The sequence below is a fragment of the Odocoileus virginianus genome, chromosome 23, assembly GCF_023699985.2.
Source record: "Odocoileus virginianus isolate 20LAN1187 ecotype Illinois chromosome 23, Ovbor_1.2, whole genome shotgun sequence".
Classification (NCBI taxonomy): Eukaryota; Metazoa; Chordata; class Mammalia; order Artiodactyla; family Cervidae; genus Odocoileus; species Odocoileus virginianus.
This window is the reverse complement of record NC_069696.1, coordinates 21,747,458-21,766,802: the sequence shown is the minus strand read 5'-3', so window position 1 is coordinate 21,766,802 and position 19,345 is coordinate 21,747,458. Positions and strand designations below refer to the sequence as shown.

The 19,345-nt window shown below is 39.1% G+C and overlaps 1 protein-coding gene across 1 annotated transcript in view; it reads left to right on the top strand.

Annotated features, from left to right (window-relative positions):
* SLC15A5 (solute carrier family 15 member 5) overlaps window positions 1-18,867 on the top strand; it is an 88,680-nt gene extending 69,813 nt beyond the window's left edge. The window contains exons 8-9 of the mRNA XM_070454179.1: window positions 11,683-11,791; window positions 18,620-18,867. Of these exons, the coding sequence (XP_070310280.1) occupies window positions 11,683-11,791; window positions 18,620-18,767 (257 nt within the window). The 3' untranslated portion in view covers window positions 18,768-18,867. The remainder of the gene's footprint in view (window positions 1-11,682; window positions 11,792-18,619) is intronic.
* Window positions 18,868-19,345: the final 478 nt, after the last annotated feature.

The following is a 19,345-nucleotide window of genomic DNA, read 5'->3' as shown; positions in this document are numbered from 1 at the left end:
CCATGCTCTAGAGCACAGGCTCAAGAGTTGTGGCCCACAGACTCTGTTACTCCGCAGCATGTGGGATCTTCCCAGGTCAGGGATCAAACCCGTTTCCCTTGAATTGGCAGGCAAATTCTTTACCACTGAGCCACCAGGGAAGCCCTCTGGGTATTTATTTTAAACAAAATTAGTGCCTGAATTAATCCTGCCGAAAGCTCAATAAACAAATTTGTATCAAGTACCTACCTTTTGTTCTTTCCTTAAAAATATTGATAGTCCCACATCATTTGAAATTCTTCTCTGAAAGAAAAAAGGAAAGCTTACTTTTAACAATTACTTGATATATTTTATTGCATGGATGGGGCTATACATTGATTTGATTTTAATATATATCATATACATGTATAGTATATATGAATTTGCCTTTTCCTTCTTAAGGAATGTTTAGATTTTCCCCATTTTCTAATGCTATAAATATTACTAAGGTGTGCATATTTTATATAATCTTAAAGTACATCAGATAAGGATTGTCCCCTTAGAATAGAATCTTGGAAATGTGATTGCTCTTTCAATGAAGTTAAATATTTTAAAGACTCTTGAGAAGTAAAGCCAAATTGTTTTCTAAAAGGCTAATCAATTATGCCACCAGTGTGGTAGGATAATACTTGTCTCAATGTATTAATTTCAGCCCTGAGCATATTACTATTTTAATCTTCATCAATCTGATTAGCCAAAAATTATATTCCATTGTTACTTTAATTTGTATTTTTAAGAACAGGAAATTGAAATTTTTAATGTGATAAACATCGCTTTTTTTCTTCATAAAATGACATATCATATTCTTTGCCCATTTTTCTTTTAGTCTATCTGTGTTTTTTCTTATTGCTTTCCATGTTCTTTAAACTTTAGAGCTATTATTATATCATTGCCATTTATTGCTATTTTCCCAGTTTTAACTAAACATTTAATTTTATAGATGAGTGTTTTACATGTGTTTTGTTGATATATATTAATAATCAAATCTATCAACCTTTTTCATTGTGATTAACTTAATCACATTTATCTTTGGTTATGGAATTTTGCATGCTCAGTCATTCCAGTCGTGTCCAACTCTTTGCGACGCCATGGCCTGTAGCCCACCAGGCTCCTCTGTCCATGAGATTTTCCAGGCAAGAATACTGGAGTGGGTTGCCATTTCCTCCTCCAGGGGATGTGAACCCAACCTGGGTCTCCTGCATTGCAGGCAGATTCTTTACCACTGAGCTACCAGGGAAGCCCTACGGAATTCTAGTAGAATAGACTTATTCATGTGGACTTAATTTTTGTATTAAGTAAGGATAACACTTATTTGATTCAAATAAACAAGTTTCACAACATAATTTGATATATATTGAGAAAAGTTGGTAAAGCCAAAAATATTCCACAACTATAGGATAAATGAAATGAAACCAATTAGTTAGTGATGTGTACTTTAATATAGACTTAGTTCTCAGGTGGTCTTAGCATTCTTTTAAGGATTTCTTTCTGTCTTGTTCCTTTCCAGTGCCTCTTGATTTTAGCTTAGTATCACCCTCTTTTTAATTATACAGTTTTATGATATATAATGCATCCAATGGCTCAATGGGTAAAGAACCCGCCTGCAAATGTAGGAGACACAGGAGGTGCGGGTTCGATCCTTGGGTCAGATCCCCTGGAGGAGGAAATGGCAACCCACTCCAGTATTCTTGCTTGAAAAAAATCCCATGAACAGAAGAGCCTAACAGGCTACAATCCATGGGGTTGCAAAGATTCAGACACGACTGAGCAACTAAGCATGCATGCATGCAACACATATCAGATATTACTAATCATACTTCTTGTGGTGATTCATTTATAAAAATATAATAAATATAAAAATTATATTCCCTATGCTTTGTACCTCCATATGAATTTTGAAGTCATTTTATTAGTTTTACCCAAATCCTATTATTTAAAAAAATAAGTAGAACTCAATAGCAAATTTTAGGGGGGAAAGTTTTTATAATAAGTGTTCCATCTAAGTGTGCAACATTTTAAATTTATTAGTGTTCAAAAATTCAGTTCAGTAAGATTTTTTCTTTGCATATATCCTGAACATTTCTTAGAGTTACTGTTTGCATTTTATGCTCTTTTTCTTTTTGCTATTATGAACTGAATCATTTTCCCTCATTACAACTCACTGAGATAATCACTATTATATAGGGAGATTATTAATGTTTATGTCTTCATCTTGCATCTAACTTCTTAAACTTTCTTAGTAAATTTATGAGGGCATTTTAGTTGATCCTTTTAAGTTTACAGCTGAATTCTGTAATCTTAAGATAAATATAATTTTCATCCTTATTTTTAATATTAACTCCTCTGCTTTGCAGCCTCATCAGGACGCAGAACTTCAGGGCAATATTAATACCAGAATACAGCCACATTTTATCTTCCTCATGACCTTAATAGGAATTTTTCTTAATTTTCTATTAAGCATATTTATCCATTTATAATGGAGAAGGAAATGGCAACCCACGCCAGTGTTCTTGCTTGGAGAATACCAGGGACGGCAGAGCCTGGTAGGCTGCCGTCTATGGGGTCGCAAAGAGTCAGACACGACTGAAGTGACTTAGCAAGCAAGATACGTTTATAAAGAGAATCTTAAAGGATGTTATCATAAGAACATTTCTGTTTCTTGTTCTCTGAGATTTAAATGAAGCAGGCTAAATTTTATTGAATGCTTCTTAAGAAGTTCTTGAAATCACCTTTTGATTTTTCTTACTGCTCCTGACATTACGGTATATTTAATTTATAGATTTTTCAATATTAAATCATCTTAACTACATGGGATAAACAATCCTCAGTAGCATCAATACTTGATGATCTTTTGCTCTGTAAGATCCGGAAGAAAGACTCACTTCTTCCATGAAAATGAAAAGGTACATTCAGACCTAATATGTCTTTGAGGATCATTGTTTGCAATGTTTCTTTCCCTGCTATTTCTTGCCATTAAGATTTTTCATTTCTTCTAGGTTCTATTTTAGCAAATAACATTTTCCTAGATAATCATCCTGTTTCCAAAAGATTTTTTGACACTAACCTAGTATACTCATTAACACTGTTATCTTCTGATTCTTTTGTTGTATATTTTTATTGAATTTGTCAAGTTTTTTGTTGTTGTTTTTACATTTTCCTGCAATGAATCAGCTCTTAGAACTGTTTAACATACTTTAAGATATTGACTTTCTATTCTATTTCCTTCCTCCTACTTTCTTTAGATTTGTTTTATTTATTTTCTGATTTCTCATGTTCAGTGTTTAATTCATGTATGCTTATTCTTACTCTAAAAGTGAAAACAGTGTGCCTTTAAATGTCTCTTAATAGGATTTAAATCTGTATGCTTAAATTTGTAAATGCAATTTTCTCATTTTCTTTATGTTTTAAATACATTGTGATTGTAAATTTCATTTCCTCTGTGACTAGCTAGTTATTTAGGAGCAGAATCTTCAATTTACAGGAATTTGGTTTGTCATCAATGTTATCTAAACTTCTATAAGTCCTCTAACATTTTTCTTTGTACTCAACAATATTGTGATCTTAATTAAACTCTTACCAATCATATTATTCCTTTTATTGAAGTATAGCTGATTTACAGTATTGCATTAGTTTCAGGTGTACTGCAAAGTGCCAATTACATTATTCTAATTCTCTACATTATTTTCCTTTTTGCCTATTCTATCAAAACATGAATCAAACTATGATGTAATCATTCTGCAGAATTATTTATCTGTTTTTTATCTCTGAATTTCCAACAGATTTTGTTATGTTTCATTACCTAAGAGATATTCATTGACATATCTGCAATTTGAATTGTGCTTTTCATCAATATAAAAAGATCCTCGATGTCCCTTTGACCTGGTTTCTCCTTTGAATTCAGTTTTTCCTGAAGCTAGTTTTTCTGCTGTTTTATTTTTACATTTGCTGTATGGATTTCTCATTTTATCATTATTATTTTAACCTTTGTCATTTTGTGTTGGGGTGTAACAACAGTAACAATATGCAGTATCATCACATTTCCTCCCTCATATGAATTTTTTTCTATTTACTCATCTTCAGTGAAAATGAAAGTGTGTTAGTCACTCAGTTCTGTCCGGCTCTTTGTGAACCCATGGACTGCAGCCCACCAGGCTCCTCTGTCCATGGCATTCTCCAGGCAAGAATACTGGAGTGGGTTGCCATTTCCTTCTCCAGGGGATCTTCCCCACCCAGGGATTGAAACTGGGTCTCCTGCATTACAGGCAGATTCTTTACTATCTGATTTACTGAGGAAAGTTCAAGGAACAGATTTACTGAGAGGCAGTATCTACTAACTGAGAATGTATATGGATTTCCTTACCTCCAGTCACATTCCCAGGTGCTAGTGATAAAGAGCCTGCCTGCCAGTGCAGGAGACGTAAGGACAGGCAGGTTCAATCCCTGGGTCAGGAAGGTCTTCTGGAGGATGGCATGGGTACCCTACTGCAGTATTCCTGCCTGGAGAATCCCATGAACAGAGGAGCCTGGCTGGCTATAGTCCATGGTGTTGCAAAGAGTTGGACACAACTGAAATAACTGAACACAGGACAGTCACATTCCATATTTTTGCCAAAGTCTTTTGTTAAAGAGCCCCATTAAAACCCAAGTTATGACAATAAGCAGGCTGACCTGAGAACGTTACCTACCCCCATTTTCTAGTTCTTCAACACTCTGATCATACAGTATGATTATTACCTTCAGTCTCAAGCGTACTTGACTTTCAGGTACTCCCTCATGTTCACCTATAATACTTCTAAAGGCTACACTTCTGGGATGCAATGTCCCCTGACTGTGCTGTGCCCCCGTTACTTCTTGTCTGATGGTTTATGGAAGTTCCACTCCCTGATATAACAGTTCAGAAGCAGAGGTACGTGGTGCTGGGTGCTGGCTAGAGGGGTATAGGGAAGGGCTTCCCCCACCATCATCAAAAAAAAAAAAAAAAAAAAAAACAGTGATAGTGCGTTAGCTTAACAAATACCATCTTTCTGTCTAGGACTGACCTTGATTTCTGGGATGGAGACATATCCCAGTCACCTCCTATTCACCATGTTGGTGACAGAGGGATCCTGCCTAAATAGCATAAGATGAACACGTGGGCAGGTGAGACTGACAGCAGTTTATCCATCACCTGTGCTCACATTAGGGTACCAGAGCATGCCGTGCCCGGCCCTATGGGGCTGCACCCAGGAAGAGAGCGTGCAAGCAGGGTATGCGAGCGACAGATTTATAGCGACAAACAGTGATGTGATCTCTGCTTCCCATAGGAGGATGCTACTGCTGGGCTGAATCATGGTGAAGGACTGGTGAGAAGTGAAATCTGTTGAGGACCAGTTGGAGTGTAGCTGGTCTGGCTGATAGTGAACTAGCTGGAGGGGACAATATCCCCCTGGATGGGGAACATATCTGATGAAGCAGGGAAACGTGTGGTCAGGCCTCTAGGGCTCTGTGACACTCAAGACACAAAGGCAATACATGAAATGTTAGGCTTCACATCACAGGGCATAAGATGCAATAGGAATAAAGTATTTTCTTTCACATCAGCAGTTTTGTGCTATTTACAGCATCATAGCATGTGTGGGTCACTATATGTATTTCTCAAGCCCATTCCTAAAATCTTAAATTTAGTGTAAATTATTCTGAATCTCATAATAAGTTGAATATCAATCCCAGGGTTTAGGTGGAGATACCATCCTAGATATTTTGGATGTTACTTAGAGTTACCTATTTCAAAGACTGCTGTCCAGATGTTTTTAGTCTGTTAACAAGATGCTAAGGAAAATCATAATTAACAGTTATATTATCACCAATAGGGAGCTGTAGTTGTGTAGTTTTTAAGAGTAGAAAATGAAGGTTCTGGAAATTCCGTCATGGTCCAGTGGTTAAGAATCTGCCTTGCAATGCAGGGGTCACAGATTCGATCCCTAGTTGGAGAAGTTAGATCCCGCAGGCTGCAGGGGAACTAAACCCGCATGCAGCAACTAAGACTGATGCAGTCAAACAAATAAATATTTAAGAAAAATAGAAATAAAAAGCCAAAAATAAAAAAGAAAATGAGGGGTTCTACTGAGTGAAGCTTTCCTTTACCTCTCTGTGCCTTCATCTTTTCGTTAATATAATAAAAGAACTAGTTTAGATAAGACTATGGTCCTTTTATCTCTAAAATGACCATGATAATTTAAGATAAACAGAAACATTTATTTACTGCCTATAAAGTCTAATGTTCGAGAATAATTACCAGCATACCTCAGAGAGACTATAGGTTTATAAAGCAAATACAGCAATAAAGCAAGTCACGTGAATTTTTTTGGTTTCCCTGTGTATATAAAAGTGATGTTTACACTATACAGTATAGTAAGACAGTATGTGTAAAAGACATTGTATATGAAGACACTATATTGTCTATTAAGATGGTATATGCATAAAACATGTTTACACTGTAAGTCTACTAAGTGTCCAATGACATATGTCTAAAAAAAAAAAACAATGTACATACCATAATTAAAAAAGGATTCTGTTTGGGGTAAGTTTCCTGGTAGTCCACTGGTTAGGACTCCACACTTCCACTACTAGAGGCCCGTAGTTCCCCTGGTTGAGGATCTAAGATCCCACATGCCACACAGTGTGGGGAAAAAAAAAAATCTGTTGGAAAAATGGCACCAGCAGTCTTGCTTGACAAGAGTTGCCACAAACCTTCAGTTTGTAAAAAATGCAGTATCTGTGAAGTGCAATAAAACATGGTATGTGGTGTACCTGTTTGTATGTTTCATGTTACTAATCCATGAGTTCCTTTGCTTAAGCAATGGAATGCCCATTTCCTGGTACATAAAAATTTCTTAAATGATTTTCAAATGAACAAATAAATATAGCTGAGTGATAGATGATTTGAGTGGATGGTGAACAATGCCAAATATTTTGTGAGTATTCCAGTAGTCAGTAGTATAACACTCATTTCTAACAAGCTGGTTACAATATCAAAATACGTCACCAAGGCTTAACTGTCACATTAACAAATAGCACTTTGTCATTCCCCAGACTCTTCATGTGGCTTTTTTTTTCTCATGTTGTTAACCTTCCTGTCCACCCCAGCTAAGACCTAGAGAAGTCTCATCAGTCCCATTCGAGACCTAAAGCCTTCACTTTGTCTCCTTTTGCAAGGATGCTCCTGATTTCAATCAGCTACTAGAAATGTCAGATGAAAAATGGCACAAATGTGAATTACGACAATAAAAGTTTATAAGCTACTAAAATAAAGTTATAGTACCTAAGAGCTGAGTCAACTGACAATGTTAAATGGAACATTTTACAACCAGTCCTGGGATAATGATAAAAAAAAAAAAAATGGCACACAGAACATGAAGAAATATCTGACAGGAGATGGGCTCAAGATCAAGCTCAGGCTCCATGAGTTTGTATGAGCACCTCTCAAGTGGGGCGCAAGAAGGGATAGCTTAATGCTTATGGGGGGGTACCCCCTCTGTGCCCAACCCTCAACATCTATTGTCTCTTTTCCTTTTCATAACAGCTCAGTGAGAGGGGGTACTGCTACCATTTTAGAGAAGAGAAACCAACGATGAAGCCATTCATTTGGGCAAATCCCCAACAATCAAATCATTAAATAATAGACTTCAAAAGTCTCTCTGATTCCAGCAATGCTATTTCTATATTTTTTTATATATATTTCTACAGGCAATGCTAGCTCTAAAGAGCATACATAGACATGTAATCTCATATATAAAGCAAATTTAAGCTTCACAAAGAATCTCTCTGTCCAGCTTGATGCTAATGTTTGTTCCATGTAATCAATTCAGGTGATGGCTTTCTTGACCATGAAGCTCACCACGTAAATTAGCTACACAATCAAAGGCTCCCCTGGTGGCTCTCATGGTAAAGAATCTGCCTGCAATGCAGGAGACCCGGGTTCCATCCCTGAGTTGGGAAGATCCCCTAAAGAAGGAAAGGCAAAACTATGGAACTAGAATGGGATCAGCATCAGGAAGAAAGATGAACATTAAAAATCATACTTTAGAAAGAATACTCCTATATATAAAATAGAAAACTAATAAAAACCTACCGTTATAGCACAGGGAACTGTACTCAATACTCTGTCATGGCCTGCATGGGAAGAGACTCTAAAAACAGAGTAGGTATATGCACATGTATAACTGATTCACTTTCCTGTTCAGCAGAAACTAAGAAACATGTAGTTGTAAATCAACTATACCCCAATACAAATTTTAAAATAAAGAAGAAAGGAGCGTTATCAAGAGTTTGACTAGGTGGTATGGTTCTCTTTCATTTTTAAAATAATTCCAGTCACAAAATATCTTGTGTTATTTGTAAATTTCCACTGCCTCTCTCTAACTTTTCTTACATCCTCCTGTCAGCCCCATGCACATGATCCCAGGGGACAGCGTTTCTCCTGTGTGCCCACCCCAGCACCCCCAATGATAACCCCACACCGGGCGCGTGTGTGCATGCTCGGTCGCTCAGTTGTGTCAAACTCTTTGGGACCTTATGAACTATATATAGCCCGCCAGGCTTCTCTGTCCATGGGGTTCTCCAGGCAAGAATACTGGAGTGGGTTCCCATGCCCTTCCTCCTCGGGGGATCTTCCTGACCCAGGGATCAAACCCCTGTCTCTTGTGTCTCCTGTATTGGCAGGCAGATTTTTTACCATTAGCGCCGCCTAGGAAACCCTGATAGTTTGGTATTTGCTGTAATTGCACAATTTCTTAGAAATATTATGTTTTACCTTTAAAGATCTTACAAAATTTATATTCTTCTCCCTCATCTGACTTTGTTATGGAATAAAGATAGTCTTTTCAATTACTTATTATGGAGTAAAATTCATGCTCCAAGAATTAATGTCATGTTAATTCTGAGGCTTTGCCTACTCTCTGCAAACTCCTCCTACTGTAGCCAGAGAAACACGGTGATAAAATGGTATAATCGCATGACATGCAAAGTGCTGATGTGAAATGAAAAGGACAGAAATATGATTGGGATATTAATTCAGGAGAAATAAAGAAATGGGACTGTTTGAATAGGCTTAGCAGGATGGTTTTGTTCTTCCTGAAAATAAGTGTGATGCTATCTCAACTTACCTTGACCTCTACCCTGACTCCCCCATTCAGGTGTAGTCAAATGTTTAGTTTCTAAACACACACACACACATTAAGAGGGTTACAAAATACCCAATAGACAGACACAGACATTCAGTGAAATTTCTCCTAAATATCAGATAAAGGCAGCATGCCAATATAGCAATAAAAACCATAAATTTCTATTGTAATGGAACACAAATTAATAAAATGGGGAAGTAGAACTTAGAAAATAGCTTTAAAACTCAATACCAGATTTCATTATAGGTCCTAGACTATAATGGACACAAGATAATTTTCATGGTTGATCCATAATAATAGTCATTGGGAAGTTAAATGGCAGAAGAGCAGCAGCTTTAAGTGGGAAATGGCACAATTCTTCACAGCTGTCATGCTTGTGCACTTGCTGACTATCAACCTTGAACAAAGCATTTAATTCAAACCCCATTTAAAAGTATATACTGTCAAGAGAGAAGCCAAAAACCATACACTAGTTAAGGAAGCAACCTATAACCCATGTGCCAGAGATGACACTAAAGATCAAGTCAGCTGGAACATAGACAGATTGCTCACAACCCAAAGTAGGAGCTGACTATTCAGAGATCATCTCTTCCTGCTCTCATAATGCATAACATTTTGTGGGGTGGCCACCTGATGGGAAGAACTGACTCATTGGAAAAGACCCTGATGCTGGGAAAGATTGAAGGCAGGAGGAGAAGGGGACAACAGAGCATGAGATGGTTGGATGGCATCACTGACTCGATGGACATGAGTTTGAGCAAGTTCCAGGAGTTGGTGATGGACAGGGAAGTCTGGTGTGCTGCAGTCCGTGGAGTCACAAATAGTTGAACGTGACTGAGTGACTGAACTGAACTGAACAGACTATTTTGCCCATTCAGAACTGCAATTGAATTTAAATTCTCTCTCTGAAGATAGATTTTGCCTTTTAAGTAATCTTTTAAACTTCCATAATGCTATATATCTGTGATATATTATTAATACTAAGATCCTACTGCTGTTTTTAAAAGTAGTGCATAAAAATAAGTGCTACATGTATAATGTATATGATAGAATGCATCATATTTCATAGAATATATTCAATATTAAATTTCAACACCCACTGAAGAAAAACTGAGTGTGTGTGTAAGTCATAGTGATAATATGGATATAGACATATAGATTTAGGTATGAAAAGAGAGTGCTAGCAAAGAGCCAAAGCAAAAAATCACAACTTAAGAGCATAGTAAAAGCAATGACCTTGAAACCTAATTAATTTCCTCTATACTCAGTTTGGGGCTTCCCAGATGATGCTAGTGGTAAAGAACCCGCCTGCCAGTGCAGGAGATATAAGAGATGTGGGTTTGTTCCCTGCATCGGGAAGATCCCCTGGAGGAGGAAATGGCAACCCACTCCAGTATTCTCGCCTGGAGAATTCCGTGGACAGAGGAGCCTGGCAGACTACAGCCTGACTCTGTGATCCCATGGACTGTAATCCGCCAGGCTTCTCTGTCCATGGAGTTACACAGAGTCAAACATGACTGAAGCAACTTAGCACAGCACAGCACATACTCAGGTTGACATCAAAAAGGAGGTGAAGACTCCTTACTTAAGGGTATTAACTTGAGGAATTCTCATCAGGTTAAAAGAAAATCTTCACATGAACCACAGACTGCGATATGGTCTGTGGTATTATAATAAGGTAATACTGGATTTATCCTATCTCAGTTATCAAAATAAAGTAACATCTGGCATCTGCATGTATTATCTCACTAACCTTACACTGGGCTTCCCTGGTAGCTTAGCTGGTAAAGAATCTTCCTGCAATGCAGGAGATCCCAGTTCGGTCCCCAAGTTGGGAAGATCCCCTGGAGAAGGGATAGTCTACTCACTCCAGTATTCTTGGGTTTTTCTGCTGGCTCAGCCAGTAAAGAATCCACCAGCAATGCAGGAGACCTGGGTTCAATCCCTGGGTTGGAAATATCCCCTGGAGAAGGGAATGGCTATCCCCTCCAGTATTCTTGGCTGAAGAAGTCCATCAGCAGAGGAGCAGGCTACAGTCCATGGGATCGCAGAGTCAGACACAACTGAGTGAGTTTCACATTCACAACCTTACAATTAGCAAATGCAATGGGCTATCTGGTGATGACAAATATTTTTCATACTTTCAATGTACTTTACCAAACAATCCCTATGGGGGTGCCAAGCACTGTTCTATATATTAAACATAAAAGAATGAATAAAAAATGTGATTCTTGCAAATTAGAAGCATAATCAGGTTCTTCTGATACCTATATTGTGCTATCCAAATCAAGTTTTTTGACCTTAAAAACATTTGGCGTGCTTTGCTTATTATTTTACTGTTAATTACAGAATTAAATGAATTTTAACTCTGAGTTTCAGATGTGCTTTTTTGCTCTGTAGACACTATTCAAGCGAATAAAAGTCTATGAATTGTGGAATGATAAAATATTCACAGAAACTTACAACTCTGCAGTTGAATAACAATTACATTTGTTCCAAACAGGCAATTGGTTTCCAAACACATTAAACAAAGGCAATTTAGAAAACTTCTTCTTCTTCTTGGCATCATTAACATTGTTGAACGTCCTGGGATTCTGGAGTGTTTCACAAAGGTAAGTAAGTGTGTGGTAAGATGAACAATTTCTGAGTCCATGAAATATTGATCTGGGAGCCATCACTGAGCCAATGGGAATCTTGTATTCCATGACTGGACAAATTAGCATATTAGAGAAATTTAACAGATATTCAGAGCAAGAAATTTCCATTTAGACTTCACTTTTCCATCAGTCCTTATAATAAAAAAGTTCTTCGCTCAATTCTAAACCAAGATATTTTTCCTCCAACATACAGTGCCATTTTAGAATTAGAAATAACCATATCGATAATAAGAATGAATGAGTCATTATCATTAAAAGCAAATATCATTAAACAAATAGCTAGAAATCTAATGAGGCTTAAGATTTGGATTCCATTCAGGCCTTTAAATCAGCAGTGACCATTTCAAGGTCAATAACAAACCGTGCAAAATCATTTAGCCAGTCACCTGAGACCATTCAAGTGGCTTAATATGTATCATCTACCATCCATCCATTGCCAGCCCATCTCTCTCTCTCAGTGATGTCTTCTTGGATGGCTGTGTGCTTTTAATCAAAGTGCCTCACCTCTCTGAGCCTCTGTCTTCACACACGTAAAATAAGGACAATAATTCCAACCTTTTGTGGGCTTTTTGGGGAGATGAATTCTGATAAAAGACCAAGCACAATGTCTGCCATGTTGCAGGAACTAAATATGTCTTTATTTTATTCACTTCTTTCCGTTCATTTATCTATTAAGTCATTTAGTCTCTGATCTAGTGCCACTTATTCCTTGCCTGAATCATTCTTTTATTCCTCTAATAAATCTCTTTTGGAACATCAGTCATAAAATGTGGTAAATTAGAAGGACATGAAATCAGTACCAGTCAATGTTCAGTGCCACCTATGCCCTCGCTATCATGGGGCCTATGGTCCAGCATAAGAGAAGCACTGAGACCTCATGCGAGACAGAATTAATGACAACAATCAAAAAGCAAACAAAAAATTAGAAGTTTAAGGGCTTCCTGACTTTTAAAATTTCTTACCTTTCAAAGTGTATGTTATCAAAGTGACCCTCCATACCGTAAAATCTCCTTAAAAGTGCCTGCCTGGTTCTTAGATGGATCACGACATTAAAAAGTCAGATTCTTGCAGAAGGATTCAACAACAATGTCCCCACCTTTGCAGTAAAACAGAGTCGGCAATAAAAACTAAAACTGAAGGCAAGGCTTCTTTCCCCTCTGGCCACTGCCTCCAAACACATGAGTGTCCCCCATTAGCTAATTCTCACAAACTTGTGTTGTTTCTCAATTTCACATACTCTCCCACTGTAAGATTGGATCCTGTGTTTCAAAGTAGTTTGGGTCATTTGTCGAGACGTGCACGGACCTCGAGTTTGTCATAGAGAGTGAAGGAAATCAGAAAGAGAAACAAAATCGTATCTTAACACATAAATGTGGAATCTAGAAAAACAGTAGAGATGAACCTATTTGCAGGACAAGAATAGAGACAGACATAGGGAATGGACGCGTAGACACACAGTGAGGAAGGCAAGGGCAGGCTGAATTGGGAGAATGCAGTTTACATATATACACCACCGTGTGTAGATAGATAGCCAGTGGGAACCTACTGGATAGCCCAGGGAGCTCAGCTCGGTGCTCTGAGATGACCTAGCGGGGTGGGATGGGACATATATATATATATATATATATACATATAGTTGATTCACTTTTTTGTACCACAGAAACTAATGCAACATTGTAAAGCAACTATACCTTAATTAAAAATATATATACGTCTATAGTTGGGAAAAAAAGCAATCTTTAGAGGCAGCCCAGTTGAATCCAGGCCCACAGCTTAGCTGCACAAACCTCAGCAAGTTACTTAACCTTGCTAAGCTTCAGTTTCTTCTTTGTCAAAAGGAAACCATAAGAATGGTAACTGTGCCATAAGATTATTGGGAGGATAAGTAAATACTCAAAAATGTTAGCAATAATAATAATGGCCTCGCGTGTTGCTTTATGCTCCCTTCGTCCTCCTGTTTATTTTTCACCTAGACTCATGCTGAGCTATGGCCAAGATGACCATGATTGTGGGCTAAATTCAGGTACCACTAGCACGGGAACCAAAAATTTATTAGCTCTGGGACTGACTCACACATTTATTCATTCATCCATTCATTCAACCATGTGTTAAGCATTGTTCCAAGCTCTTGAAAAATAAAACTGAAGAAAGCAAAGTGCTGGTCTACATGGAGCTAGTATCTAGCACTCAGAATATTTAAGTGTGATTATTCTTCTGTGATTGTTGAACAAGTGAGTTACTATAAAGTGAGAGATGCTAGAGCGGGGTTCAGAGAAGGAGGCAGGAATAAAAACATACAAAGCACCAGAGATTGGAGGAACCAGGGATGAAAAGGACTAAGAGATAATGTAGGCAGGGCTTGTGCCTGTGTGCTAAGTCACTTCAGTCGTGTCTGACTCTTTGCAACACTGTGGCCTATAGCCCGCTCGGCTCCTCTGTCCGTGGGGTTCTCCAAGCAAGAATACTGGAGTGGGTTGCCATGCCCTCCTCCAGGGGATCTTCCCGACCCAGGCATGTCTCCTGTGGCTCCTGCACCGCAGGTAGAGTCTTTACCGCTGAGCCATCGAGGAAGCCCCAATGTAGGGCTTGTTTAGAAAGAAATCGGCTCCTTACAAAATCTTCTCCATCTCCTGTATGCTTCCTTTCATCTTGCATCCTTTATGAGGGAAAGAAACAGAGAGGATGGAACAAAACAGGGTGAGAAGAAATTAATTTTCCGTATGTTGAGCATTTCTGTCTTAAGCAGCATGTTTGTCCACCTCTCTGATCTTATCACTCTATACATGAGAACTGTGGTGCTGGAAAAGACTCTTGAGAGTCCCTTGGACTGCAAGATCAAGCCAGTCAATCCTAAATGAAATCAACCCTGAATATTCAGTGGAAGGACTGATGCTAAAGCTGAAACTCCAATACTTTGGCCAACTGATGTGAAGAAGAGACTCATTGGAAAAGATCCTGATGCTGGGAAAGATTAAAGGCAGGAGGAGAAGGGGACAACAGAGGATGAGATGGTTGGATGGCATCACTGACTCGATGGACCTAAGTTTGAGCAAGCTCTGAGAGTTGGTGATGGACAGGGAAGCCTGGTGTGCTGCAGTCCATGGGGTCACAAAGAGTGACTGGGTGTCAGTCTACGGACATGACTGAGTGACTGAACTAACTGAATACATGAGAACACTGAAGTGAAAACCTAGTTGAGTAAATTGTGCTGCTTCTAAGGGCCATGGAGGAGCCCTCTTCCTGCTCTGATGACCCCTTAACTCTGTAGGGATGGAAACCATCCCTTCAGCTCAAGTAACTGTACTCGGCACCAGCTGTTGATCAGCCTCCACAAGAAAAGAATGTCTGTCCCGTTTCAGAAGAAAGGAGAGTCTGAAAAATTTGCCCATAGAGATTAAATAGCTAGAACCAACTACAGTAGTTCAAAGGAACACACTGCCTTGGGTATCTATTCCCAGTTGGGATTGGAGAGGCCAAACCAAAACCATTAAGTGAGAAACTGCATGGAATCTAAGTGATTAGATCAGTGTCTGCAGTGAGAAGTGCAGGATTCCAGCTTATTTCTATACTGATTGCTTTTGTCAAACACTGACAAATAATAAAGGGCTTCCCTGGTGGCTCGGTAATAAAGAACCTGCCTGCCAAACAGGAGACGAGGGTTCAATCCCTGGGTCAGGAAGATCCCTTGGAGTAGGAAATGGCAACCTACTCTAATATTCTTGCCTGGACAATCCTGTGGACAGAGGAGCCTGGTGGGCTAGACTTCATTGGGTCGCAAATGGTTCAGACACGACTTAGCAACTAAACAACAACAAACAATAAGGATGGAAACAGGAAAAAACAGATGTCCCAGGGATAGCATTATTAAAACGTTATTATTTATGAGACAGATGATGTTTTATCTTAGTACCCTTCTAAACACAATCCAGTTCTTACCAAACCCAAAGGTATATCTTTTCAGAGCCAGATACTGGTGATAAATCTATCAATGTCAGTCACAAGTATCAAAGAGAGTCCCAAGTTATTCTTGTCCTAAAGATCCTGAGGCCAGTGGATTAATGATGAAATAGTACCCTCACTAATATACAAGTGGAATTGGGTCTGTGTTAGCATCCAAGGGCACCCCACCATCAAGTTTATATTACTGTGCTACAACCCTGGTGTAAGTCCTAGAACCAAACTAATCTTGCTGAGGTCAGTGGAAAATCACTTAACTGGGTATGTTGCTGTTAAGTCACTAAGTTGTGTCCAACTCTTTTGCAATTCCATGGACTGTCACCCACCAGGCTCCTCCATCTGTGCGATTTCCCAGGCAAGAATATTGGAGTGGGTTGCTATTTCCCTCTCCAGAGGATCTTCCCAACCCAAGGAGATCGAACTTGTATCTTCTGCAATAGCAGGGAAATTCTTTACTTCTGAGACACCAGGGAAGCCCTAGCTAAGTATAGTTAGGAATATTCCAGAATGTCAAGAGAGAAGGCAATGGCACCCACTCCAGTACTCTTGCCTGGAAAATCCCATGGACGGAGGAGCCTGGTAGGCTGCAGTCCATGGGGTCGTGAAGAGTTGGACACGACTGAGCGACTTCCCTTTCACTTTTCACTTTCATGTGTTGGACAAGGAAATGGCAACCCACTCCATTGTTCTTGCCTGGAGAATCCCAGGGACGGGGGAGCCTGGTGGACTTCCATCTATGGGGTCGCACAGAGTTGGACACGACTGAAGCGACTTAGCAGCAGAAGCAGCAGCAGAATGTCAGACCAGGTGTACATTCCATTTCTAAGAAGAAACAAAAGCTGACAGTCCCCTCCTTCTGTCTGTGTTAGAGTCCTCCTCAATCATATCTGAAATAGGGCCTGGTGACATGACGCACCTGAGGCTCTCCAGGTTGGGGATGAAGGAAGTAGGTGGATGAAATGTTTTTCCTTGCTGGAAAGTATTTTACGAATATCTCTATACACCTTAATACAAATATGCATCCTCCATCAGATGCTAAGATATTAATAAAAGGATATTATAGATGTTTACTGGGCTTCCCAGGTGGCATTAGTGGTAAAGAACTCCCCTGCCAATGCAGGAGACATAAGAGACATGGGTTCAATCCCTGGGTTGAGGAGATCCCCTGGAGGAGGGCATGGTAACCCACTCCAGTATTCTTGCCTGGAGAATCCCATGGACAGAGGAGCCTGGCAGGCTACAGTCCATGGGGTCGAAGAGTTGGACATGACTGAACCGACTTAGCATGTGTGTTTATAGCGGTTGGAGAATAGAAGGGTATATATTACTACAGCTTGACACCATCATCCCTCCAATACTGTAAAACACATGACATTAATATCATTGTGCTTAATTTGTTAATGATGCCAGTAATCTTTTGTACATAACCTGTAACAATTAGCGAAAGAGACCTAAATCAGAGACAAAGGACCAGTTATTCAAAGCATATCCTTTTCTTACAGGTATTTTTAGCAATGTTGAGAAGGGAAAAAAGGCAAAGTTAACATCAGAAACCTTCGCAAATTAAAAAAAAAACGCCTAACTGCGGAGACTTATGTGTCTTTGATAAAATTGAACTTACGGTTCTTATTCATTTGTTCATTCAACCAATATTTACTGGACATCTGCTATGTACCCTAGAGAAGGAAATGGCAACCCACTCCAGTATTCTTGCCTGGGAAATCCCATAGACAGGAGCCTGGCTGGCTACGGTCCATGGATTCCCAAAAGGATCGAGCATGACTTAGCGACTAAACAACAACATGTACCAGGCACTAGTCAAAGCAGTAGGCATACAGCAGTGAATAAAACAGCCTGAAATTCCTCTCCTCCTGGAGCATCTTCAAAATGTTTAGGAAACAACTTGTCTCTGAAGGCAGCATGCTATAGAGGGAAGCAATCAGGACTCAGAGAGTTCTGGTTTCAAACCCAAGCTCTGTCAACTATTACTCATGTGAACCTAAGCAAGTTATGCAACCTCTTAAAACATTAACCTTTTTGCCTGTGAAATGGGAATGGTTCCATCCTCCCCAAGTTGTAGGGAGAATTCGGTAAGTTAGGGTGAGTACTGGGCCCTGGCTTGCTGTCTGGCATTTAGAAGATGGGGAATCCAGATTTTGCGTAAGTCGGGGATAAGGGGACACATTTTAGAAACACATTTGTGGATTTCTTCTTTGACAGTGGTGTTTTACACACAGTCTCAGCACTGAATCTAGAAACCCCTAGTGCATCTGACCACTCTAAAGTGGTGCTGGTGGTAAAGAACCAACCTGCCAATGCAGGAGACATAAGAGACATGAGTTCGATCCCTGGGTCAAGAAGATCCCCTGGAGAAGGAAATGGCAAACCCACTCCAGGATTCTTGCCTGAGAAATCTCATGAACAGATGAGCCTAGCGGACTACAGACCATAAGGTTGCAGAGAGTCGGACACGACTGAAGTGATTTAACACACACAGTACATCTGATAAATCTTTCCAGTCCTGCCGCCATTAAATCTACAAAGTTGATAATTCCAGACTTTAATGTTTCTCACCATCAGACTCATGGCAGACTGTAAAACAGCACCATCTAAAGGTCCTTGTGAGACACCTTCACATGTCCTAAAACTCCCTTTGTCATTTTATCCAGACTCTTCAGGGGAGCAGGGCTCTTAAATAATCATCACCGTTGTGCCAGTATCTATGGGACTGTAATAAAAGGGAGGCAAGCACGGGGAGAAAGCAAATGATTTATCAAGTCATCTACATCTGGCCTTAAAAAAAACCTTTCTTTCTTTCTTTTTTAGGTATTGTAATTTAAATCATTTTAATGCTCAGAACACCAGTGGAAGTAATCTCGAAGAAACCCTTTCCCTCCAGGAAAAGTCTCTGAAATTTTATGGCAGTACACAGGAATTTTCTTCGAGTATTGATCTTTGGGAAACAGCCCTGTGAAACTGTTCGACTCAACCCATCGTATGAGCAGAGAATTCACTGTTTTCTTCAGCTGGATGCTATGCCTGTTAGTTTAAGAGCTAATATGTATTAGTATGAGAGTGGCCTTATGAACATCATCTGTGTACTTTAATGATTCAGCCGTTTAAAGCAGTGTATATGACACTTGTTAGTTGTCATAGTTTTAAGTTCTTAGAATTGAAATAATAGTATGTCTGTATTCTTCCTTTCAGTACATTTATTGAGCACTTATTATATGCCAGGCATAATAATCATACACAGTTTATGTCAAAGCAAATTAATAAACCTAAACACAAATAACCTATATCTTATACATAAGTAATAAGCCTATATAGTTTTACTGTACTTCATCTTTCTATTACACTATCAAGTTATGAGTGAAGGAAATTTTGTCTGAATTAAACAGCAGCATTACTGGGTCCAGTGATTAAGACTTTGCCTTCCATTGTAGGGGGTGCAGGTTTGATCCCTGGTTGAGGAGATAAGTAAGATCCCAGCCACAGCCAAAAAGCTAAAACACAAGCAATATGGTAACAAATTTAATAAAGACTTTAAAA